We start from the raw sequence: 10,685 nt of genomic DNA, 5'->3' as shown, positions 1-10,685 counted from the left end.
GGTAAAAAATAATAAAAAAATAATAAAAAAAAACCATGTCATTTCACTTTAATGAACCATGACACCTAAAAACGAGCATGCAATATCGGAAACAAAATTGGAAATTTAACCAACCACTTTATCCTTAACGAGAAAAGGCAACAAAGTGTCTCGCGTATGTAGTAAATTGTTAGACAGATTCAGAAAGAATAAACAGATAAAGATATGAGCAGAGAAGTAAATAGTTAATGAATCAATCAGTTAAATAGCCAACAAAACAAAAGAGCTAAGAAAAGTAGAAATAAAGGGAAAAAAGGAAGGAAATAAACTTAGATTTTGTTTTTCTATCTCTATCTTGCAACTGAGCTGTCCCACTTACCGATCAGTTTAGATGCCAGCGGAAATCATCTTGTGAATCTTCTCCTTGATGCTTTTAACTTCTTTGGAGTTTTTCTTTTCCCCATGCAGGTTTACCTCATCACTTTTCCTCTCAGCTACACAAAAAGGGTCAAATATGTCAATTTAATAAAGCCTTGTGTTTCAAATAATAATGGATTACCTTGGACTGTAAATATGATGCCCAATAAAAGAAAGCAAAAGTTGCTAAAGATGGTCTCCGATCTGGGAAGATAAAAAGAGGAAGGCCAAAAACCACATGGCAGAACAAATTGATGAAGGAGCTAGAAGAGATAGGTTTATTTATGGAGCAAACTGCCGGCTGAAACACGAGGCAGGGGTGAATGGCGAAGAATTATTGCAGCCTCTTGTCCCAAACGGGACGAAGATAATGATTGAGTGAGAGTTAGGTTTTAAATATTGTTTGTTTTCAATCCTTCAATTGTTCGAGCCTAACTCTTTTTTAAGTTTTTTTTCAAGTTAGTGGCATTTTTACCAAGTCACCATGCTTTGTAGACATAGTTTTAAAGTCATTTGTCCCACCTTTCTGCAAAGAATATTTAACCCTATTCAGACCGGGGAGGTGGGGGCTTTTGAGGCCCGCGCTGACTTTGAACTTTTATAACTTTTTTAAGATTTAACCAAACGCTGCCAAACTTTCTGAGTTTTCCTAAAATTTATCTGGCAACAAATTGGTAGGGTTGGATGATGTGTCAGGAACTTGACATCACCATGGCAACGGCATTTTGACAGGCATGTTTTCCCAAATTTGTAATTTTGCGTGTTTCTGTTAATAAAATCAACTTAAATGGCATTATTTTTACATTTTTACGGGTTTAAAGCACATTTTTGTTCATTTTGAGTACTTTGCAATGATTTTGGGTGGTTTTCTGGCATTTTGGAAAAACTTTGAAATCCAAGATGGCGGATCCAAGATGGCGGCTGTTTTGACATCATGATGTAATTGTCACGTGATGTGACGTCACCATCCCACGTGACGTATACCAAACGAAAGAGTTTCGGACGTACAATACATCCTATAAGTTTCATGGTGATTGCTTAAATATTCTGGAAGTTATATAGGGGGGGCTTCCGAAGCCCCCCCCCCCCCCGGTCTGAGAAGGTCCAAAAAAGCCCGGTCTGAATATTTTATGGAATGCATACTCCAAATCAGTAGTTAAGTCATTATCATTTGTGACATGACCTTCTCTATTACCTGGTGCATTACACATATCACCGTCACAACAGGAGACGGAGAATTCCGAAAGGGTTTCATCGAAACTGCTTAGGAAGGCCGTGAGCCTTACACGGAGGTCCTCTTCGTTACAATCGCGGTCTGATATTGTGCAGTTTATTTGAAGCACTTCAATGGAGGAAGATGTCGTAAAAGTTAGTGTTCCGCACTTGTCGTAGCCCTCTCCACAGACCAACCCTTCAGTTATTCCAACACAGTCTCCGTCTTCGCATACTTTGTTGTAGCACCTAAGGCTGTGCGTTGATGGAATGACAGCAAGAAAACCACATAGAAGAACCTGAAAGTGTAAGAAAAAAAAATACTAAAAAGTCAAAATGAAAACTTGCGATCGATCTTTTAAATTCTGGGCCTCGGTATGTTATGTGCTGTAGCATGGGAAACGCAATGGTATTTCAAATCACACTATTAAGAGAATGTCTCCTTTAGATCCACAAACTTAATTTGGCTCAGTAAATAGAATTCGCTCAAAATCCCTCCAGTAATTTCTTATTATAAGTAAGTAACAAATATGGAATTAGACTGGAGAAAAATTGTTTTCTTTATGAAATCTGGAGGAAAACCTTTTACACCTTCTGGTGGCCTCGATGGCCATTGGCCGGATTTTGAAATTTGGTAAAGTCCAACCATTCGCTCTAATACAAATATTGCAGCTACATCGCTTAAATACCGATATTTGTAAACAACAACCCTTGGCCTTTTAAACTGGATGAACCGCATTGAAAAACTTTGATTATCAAGAAAGAGACGAGGATCTAAAGTTTGGCTATTTTGGATGTTAAAGGCCAGCTCAAATTTTCCTTAACTTTATGTAGTAAAATATCAAAAGTGGCTCGTACTCACAAGTTAAACTGCATATCAGCGGCAAGCTCCATCCTTCCGCTCTGAGAATATGTAAAAATATTTGGCCGTTCTCTACTCCTTCGGTTGTTGACAAGGGGCGAAACAAGTGCTACTCGGCGGATTTCGCCATGTTGTCATCATAACAATTCGAACCAACTTCAGTACCAAAAAGAGGAGAATTGTGTTCGATCACTAGTACATTTATCTCGCAGCGAAGGAAGAAATCACCTTGCAATCCGCTTTTATCTGAACGGAAATTATCACGTCGAGATAGTTCATTTTACAGCAACTTTTACAGCAACATATCGATCTTCTACTGTCAGCCATCTTGGTTTTAACATCCGCTGACCAGTTTAGTCGGTCAGTATAAAACACCACGGACTTTGCCACGGACTGTGGACTGCGGACTGCGGACTACGGGCTGGGTATAAACACAAATGCGGACTCAAACTGCGGACTGGGTATAGAATACGGACTACGGTATAAAATGCGGACTGAGCATATAAAATACGTTTAAATGCAAACCACGGCTAGAAACAACGACTTTTTTTATCGACGGTTGTTGAAGGCGGCACGAAGAAAAGCACACAAACTGCTCGTCAAGATTCACAGCGAAATCAAAATTTATTTTTTCTTTCACGATAAATACAATTCCATTGCCGTAGCAAGGGGAGGGGCCGGGGGGGGGGTGGTCGTGCCCCCCCCCCAGTTTTTTTCCCAAAAAGTAAAAACAGACCCGTATGAAATGTTGAAAATAAAATTTTATCTCCCAAAAGGTTTGAAACAATAACATTTGTACTTCTTTTCATTTTTTAACCTACGTAGGGTGAGGCACAACAATATTAAACAGCTAAAAAATAAACTAAACGAACTAAACTTTGGGAAGTTTTCAAAAACGACCTGCCGATGAAGTCTACGTTTGTCTCTAAGGCAACTCAGACAGTTTGATAACTACGAACTCACTATGATGACTCTGAAAAGTGAAACATTTGCTGGTTTCAAGATACAGAGACAGTCGGTTTTCTATTTTGTAATTGACGTTGCAAGTGTTATACTCTCTTCAATGTGCATTGGTTTGCTGAGACAGTGTAGGAAGAAAATAATTCGCGATTTGCGTAAATCACAAATAGCTCTTGGAAAACGCTGGAAATAGCATTTCCAAGCCTCTAGATTTCAAAATTTTCTGGGTGGGGGGGGGGGGGTGCATTCTCCCCACACCCCCTAGCGACTCGCGCCTCCGGCGCTCGCGTACCCCCAATTATTTTACCCTTGCTACGGCACTGCATTCTCTCAAAAATGCTCTGCTCGGTATCTGTGAAAGAAGAGGCTTACCTTAATTAACGCTCTCATCATTCTTGAAATTTGACTGGTTCGCCTTCAAAACATTCGTCCGTTCCACTGGATGTTTTCTGAGAAATATACGGTGAGATTCCGAGAATTTACTTGCGAGCTTTCCGCCGCCATATTGGATTTGCGACATATACAAGTGCTTGGTTTTCAAAAGAAGACGCAATGCTCAATCTGCACTCTTTTAACTTGAATTTTTTCTCTGCGTCTAGACAAATAACTACTTCGGATATCTATAGCGTCAATACGTGAGATAACTAAAAAAATAAAAAATAAAAGAGAAGAAACCTTGAGGGAAATCACCAACGTGAAAATCTACCTTTTACTGTCGAAAACGTATAGTCAGGTCGCTTAGCGCAAATGTTTGGAGAAATCGTTACATGGTTGATAAAAGCACCAAACTTTGCAGAATGATTCTTTAATGACTATTAAATAATTTTATCCGTGGCTCCACCTGAATTTTTTCTTGCAATTTGCAAAATTTGCTAAACGTTTTTTACCACGAACAAACTCTCAAGCACCGCTACCACGCCATTTTGAATTGATGCAATGACAGTTGGACAGAAGCAAATATTCCTCTACTCCGTAAGTAATTTGCAGTTCTATGCTTAAATGTTGTAAAAATATATATAAATTGAAGACATTGTTGAAGGTTTCGCTAAAATTTCAATTTTTAGGTGCAGTAATCTAAAATGTTTATTATGGTAATTATGCGCTTGTAGTTTGTGGCCGCCCAGGGAAGCGGAACATGCTTAAAGAAGCCTTGAAGAAACGAGATTACACAGAGGTCGCATAAGGTTTTGGTCAAGCTACGGCAGCTTCAATAATAAGAAAATACATTTTCAGCAACGAGGCATATAAATTTATGGATCGTTTCCAGAGAATAGTCAAGAAGCGTCGTTACCATCTAGCCTCAAAACCTTAATGTTCTTAATTTTCAATGGAGACGGTTTGAAAAAGAAAGATAAGCACGAGTCCAAAGCATGCCTTACCGTTGATCAGCCTATTGTCTACAACACATAGAAAAAAATCAAAGGAATCCGATACAGAAACAAGGCACTTTAGGGAGCGTGAACCGCCTCTGCCTGTCTACATTGACCTGAACATGCATAGATTGACAAAATGCAAGCGGATCATCCAGCATTTACACCAGCTGGAAATTTCTATTTCCTATGTCAGGGTCACACAGCTTGAAGAGTGCGAGCACTTTGACGAGGATGGAGTTGTATCCCTTGCCTGCGAAAGGTCTGTTCACTGTTGGTGCCTTAGACAACCTTCAAAAAGCGGCTCTTTTCTTGTTACCGGCATCAGTCTCCTCCAGTTTCCAACTGAGAACCAACCAGGTATAAGTACACAACCAGTTACGATTTCTCCATCTGTACCTAGAAAGCTCTCTGCCTTGTTCCACGCTTTGTCTGGTTGTAACGTCACATCCAGATTTAGGGGAAAGGGCAGACTTGACAGGCATTTAAAGAGGAAACAGAAACACTTCCCTCTTTAGCCTCCCATGCGATTGAGTCCTTTGATGCCGACTGTGAGCACTTCCGAAAAACTGAACGGCTGGTTATTATCGTTTATAACAAAGAGAGTTCGTCCTTGTTCCTTAACCAAACTAAGCTTGAACTTTTCTGTCTTAAGAACGTTCATTGAGAAGATGCCACCGACGGACAATGCTTTGCTTTAACTCACAATAGACGGGCGTTCAACCTAGGACACTTGTACTGATACTGAGCAAAATATCCCTTCACCTTATAAACACCTTATCGAGTTTCACTCTCTTTATATTTTTCATGTTTTTCTGTCAATTTTTGGATCAAGGGGGTGGCTAGCCACCCAATCTAACGCCACTAGATCCACCCATGTCTAGGATATTACAATTAATTTTTTCAAGCCTTAAACCGCCGCATTTTTTCTTTTGTCAGTAAAAAAGGACTGCGTGGGATGCTAGTTTTAGGGAACCTGGAAATCGCGTGACTTTTTCTTCAATTTGCCTTATGGGTAATAAATATTTGATAAAGGCCTGCACAAAATAGCGACGGACAGCCCCTGAAAAATCTAGTTGACCGCTTACGAAAGGGAACATTGCAGAACAACTTTTATGAATTTATGCAAATGAGCTCAAAACGTTTAGTTTTAAATTTCAAGGAAAATAAAAAAAAATCGGGTGGAGCCACGGATAAACTTGAAACAAGAATCGAAAAGAGGCTGCATGCAATACTCTCACAGTGCCTCTCTCCACCCAGGTGTATAAATGGGTACCGGCGAATTTACTGCTGGGGGGTAACCCTGCGGTGGACTAGTATCCAATCCAGGGGGAGTAGCAACACTCCTAGTCGCTTGATGCTACGGAAACCGGGATAAGCTCCGGCTGTATGCGCCACTTGGCTCGGACACAGACTGAAAACGGCAGCTCGATTTTGCGATTCAAAACTCCGGTTCCAAACTCGAATGTTGAGAGGATTATCGTCTGGCTTCACGTGGCAGACACGTACGAATTTTGCCGAATTTTGCTTGTTTTCGCTACACTAACACACGGTTTGTTTTAACGTTTCGCCATTCGCTTATTCAACACCCCTCGGACTTCTGTAATACCAAAAAAGAGGTACGAAATTTCAAGTACTGTAGAAGTTAAAAAATTCTACTGGCAACCCGGTTTTCATTGTCATGCAAATTAGGGTTGTTTGTCAAACTCCCACGTGCCTGCCGCTTGAGGCTGGCCAGATATGCAGTTGAATAACGATAACTAACTCGAACCTTCAAAGGAGATCGAAAAACGTTTTAGATATTGGGAGTTCGAGTTAGCAAGGGTACTAAATTATTAGGGAAAAAAACCTGGAGGATCGGAGAAAGTTCGAGTTTAGCAGGAGGTTCGAGTTATCTGTAATGAAATCGACAACATTATATTAAGTTTTGAGTCGAGTCTCCACTGCAACTACGATCCAAGAATCAAAGACTAAAGCGAATGAAACAAACACAAATTTTAAGTTCCTCACAATTGGAGGGATTTTAATGTGTTTTGACAGTACTTTGCTGTAATCTACGAGCAGGCTTTCTGTAGGAAAAAGGCTAACTTTATCGAGCTAGGCGAGAAGGTGAGATAACTTTGATGCTCAGTTCATTCAGCCTTGCTTCTAGTTATTTTTAACATCAGGTCACGTTTGGCAGCATTTTGCATGCTTAGTCTGCATTTTATACCGTAGTCCGTGTTTTATACCCAGTCCGTAGTCCGTAGTCCGTAGTCCGCAGTCCATGTTTTATATCTGTTTTATACTGACCGACTAAACTGGTCAGCGGATGTTAAAACCAAGATGGCTGACAGTAGAAGATCGATATGTTGCTGTAAAAGTTGCTGTAAAATGGACTATCTCGACGTGATAATTTCCGTTCAGATAAAAGCGGATTGCAAGGTGATTTCTTCGTTCACTGCGAGATAAATGTACTAGTGATTTAACAAAATTCTCGTCTTTTTGGTACTGAAGTTGGTTCGAATTGTTAAGATGACAACATGACGAAATCCGCCGAGTAGCACTTGTTTCGCCCCTTGTCAACAACCGAAGGAGTAGAGAACGGCCAAATATTTTTACATATTCTCAGAGCGGAAGGATGGAGCTTGCCGCTGATATGCAGTTTAACTTGTGAGTACGAGCCACTTTTGATATTTTACTACATAAAGTTAAGGAAAATTTGAGCTGGCCTTTAACATCCAAAATAGCCAAACTTTAGATCCTCGTCTCTTTCTTGATAATCAAAGTTTTTCAATGCGGTTCATCCAGTTTAAAAGGCCAAGGGTTGTTGTTTACAAATATCGGTATTTAAGCGATGTAGCTGCAATATTTGTATTAGGGCGAATGGTTGGACTTTACCAAATTTCACGATCCGGCCAATGGCCATCGAGGCCACCAGAAGGTGTAAAAGGTTTTCATCCAGATTTCATAAAGAAAACAATTTTTCTCCAGTCTAATTCCATATTTGTTACTTACTTATAATAAGAAATTACTGGAGGGATTTTGAGCGAATTCTATTTACTGAGCCAAATTAAGTTTGTGGATCTAAAGGAGACATTCTCTTAAGGTTTGATAGCTAACCTATACCCCACCCTTGATACCTCATCTTTTTGTTTAAAGAACAACTTGAAAAAATTCCTTCTTACTCAAACATCATTTCAGGAAAAAAAATCCAAATGAAAAGACACGGTGAAACAAAATCATACTACACTTGGTAAATTGTTAAACTCAGTTATGGAATAGCCAGTATTGCTTACAGTTAAGAAAGCAATCCTGAGAGACATTCTTTCGCAATGCAATACTTCAACGGCTTTCGTGGAATCTGAAAACAAGAAAGAATGCGGTATAAAAAAACATATATACAAGTATCAGTTGCACATAAAACGTAGATATAAAATAACTGGAGGGATGACATATTCCTTGTCTCGGGCGTAACGAACGGGCAGCCAGAATGCGTGCCGTTGACAAAGTCTGTGTGATCTTGGCTAGAGAAACATTTAAATGGTTTTCGACTTCAGACAAGCAGTTGGCTAAGGCCAATCAACGTAACACAAAACGAAAGCATTCTGACAGTCTACCAATTAATAATCCTTATCCAACTTTCCTTTAACGTTTGTTTGACGAACTCGACAATATCTTTTAGATCAATATAAGTTAGTGGATATTCAGCCGAAAACAACAAAGACAACCGCAATCAGTGAAACATAATCTAGCTTATTCAAAATTAAACGAATATGAACTTTGTAAGTCGTTTAAACTCTTCATTCGAAATACGATTTCCGCGTCATAAATACAGTTACAGTATTTAGCCCTTACTGATGCTTACCTTTTTGAGAACGTACTTCACCGAAGGAAGAACAAGAATAAAATTGAAACACTTTGATCTACCCGATATTTATTAGCAAATTCCGTCACTGCTATGTCTTAGCTCATAAAATATTCAAATAATAAAAGCTAGAAGCTAAAAGCTTGCATGGTCCACCTTTAGGTGACAGGTGAACCTTTTTAGTCTTAAGGCGAACTTCTAAAGATTGCGTTTTGATCTTGATCAATCCTTGAACGTGCATTTTTAACTAGTATTTTAAGATATTTCAATTGCACCTTTAACAACGTACCCAGACTAGATTAAAGGCAAACATTCATCCAAATGCATTATCCTGTAGAGTTTTCACAGTTGTTACTAAATCCTTAAGTTGGCACTTCATAAGTTAAAATATTTGACAACACATTTATTTTGCTTGGTGTCTGGGAGGGTTTGGAGGTCATAAAAACCCCACTCTGTGTTAAAAATTGGAATGTATGTTTACTTTTATAGTTCATACTTCAAAGTAATACAACCAATAAAATACAAAGATGACAATGGCTTAAGTTCTGAAACTTCAGTTAGAAGAGACTATGCGACATGTGTGTTTGGAGAACTTCTTTCCGTGCCTGGTTGCATATTTCTTTATCCACTAGAGCAGAACCCACTTGAATTCAACTGATGAATGGATCTCACAGATCGAAAAAAAAGAACCGCTAGAGAATAATCATTCAATTCCAACATTTCCGTCATTCTTGCCTGTTTAAGCCTTAAAGCAAAAACAGGTGCACGTTGAAATCTCTTAACTCGGCTCATGGTACACCCTCAGGTGTCAGGTGTCTTAAGATTGAGACAAATATTCTCTGGCCCAACCTGGAATTTTAAACGTTATTTGCTGTTTTGTTCATAGAATAAATTTCGCGCCATAATTCTTCCGCGCAATTGTAGTTTCCATAATGGTTTCCAAAATTCCCTCTGCCAATAATGATTAGGACCTGTTTACAAGCATGTAGGGTAACCCTAGTGCTAGGGTTACCCTATCTTGCAAGAGGGTTAGAAGATAGCCCGGGTTTACAAGCACAAATTCGCAGGTAAGGTAACCCTACTACCCGGGTCAATTTACACCGGTTTCGCTTCAGTTAACCTTGTCAAATTTTGTCGTAGGCGAGTTATCCCTAGCAGAGCGTTTACAAGGCGCTAGGGTTACCCTGGCGCTAGGGTAACCCTAGCGCTCAGATGAAAAAAAAAAAGAAAAAACAAAGAAGAAATGTGGGAGCGCTAGGGTAACCCTCCTGCTAGGTTAACCCTAGTACTAGGGTTGCCCTACCTGCTTGTAAACAGGCACTTAGATATAGTGAAGCTTGTAACCGTATGCTCTTATTTCGCGAAGGTAATCTACGGGAGTCTTCCATTTTCCTTCACTGTTTGGAGAATATTTTCACCTCAGTACAATATATCGTCTTAAACGCTTTCGCGTTTTAGATCTCGTTTACCCGTCACTGCTTTAGGCTTTGAACTTTATAATCATAGCATGATTATATCATCGCAAAAAGTCAAAAACTTAATTTCATAGATGAAAATAAAAGACCATCAATAAAATAAATAGAAGACAATGAGTAAAGATCTGAAAAGACAATAACTTGAGAAGATAACCATTATTGTGTGTTCGATAATTTACTATCTATTGAAACTGTGCGAATGGTTGATACCACGGGTCGAGTGTGATCCTAAGCTGATGTCCTACGAACGTGAATAATTCGATAATGCAAATAATTATTGTCACGTCCTAGCGGTAGAGTGAACCTTTAAGCATCAACAGGTACCCTTGAAAAAGCTTTCTACTCCCTGAATGGAAAACCCTTAAGGTATCAGCTGCCAAGAACCTGTCAAGTGTGGACGAAGACGTGTTTATTCGTATAGATGTGAAAAATTATATAGACGAAATTGACTTCCTTTTCAAAATTTTTAATGTAGGTTGTTTGAAATGATCGCTCTTACCTATTCCAGGCGGATTTCCTTTGGTATTTTTTGTCTTATGTTTTGTTTTGTTTTGTTTGTTCGA

The 10,685-nt window shown here is 39.2% G+C and overlaps 1 protein-coding gene across 1 annotated transcript; it reads right to left on the bottom strand.

Annotated features, from left to right (window-relative positions):
* Positions 1-337: 337 nt before the first annotated feature.
* On the bottom strand, positions 338-8,669 carry LOC144640700 (uncharacterized). Its single transcript, XM_078499784.1, has 4 exons — positions 8,648-8,669; positions 8,079-8,143; positions 1,592-1,907; positions 338-473 (listed from the first exon to the last, which is right to left on the bottom strand). Exons 2-4 carry the CDS (start codon positions 8,103-8,105, stop codon positions 367-369), a joined length of 450 nt encoding a protein of 149 aa, XP_078355910.1. The 5' UTR covers positions 8,106-8,143; positions 8,648-8,669; the 3' UTR covers positions 338-366.
* Positions 8,670-10,685: the final 2,016 nt, after the last annotated feature.

Source organism: Oculina patagonica, unplaced genomic scaffold (genome assembly GCF_052425735.1).
Source record: "Oculina patagonica isolate OP01 unplaced genomic scaffold, crgOcupat unplaced417, whole genome shotgun sequence".
In the NCBI taxonomy this organism is placed as follows: Eukaryota; Metazoa; Cnidaria; class Anthozoa; order Scleractinia; family Oculinidae; genus Oculina; species Oculina patagonica.
This window is presented reverse-complemented; position numbering and strand designations above follow the sequence as displayed.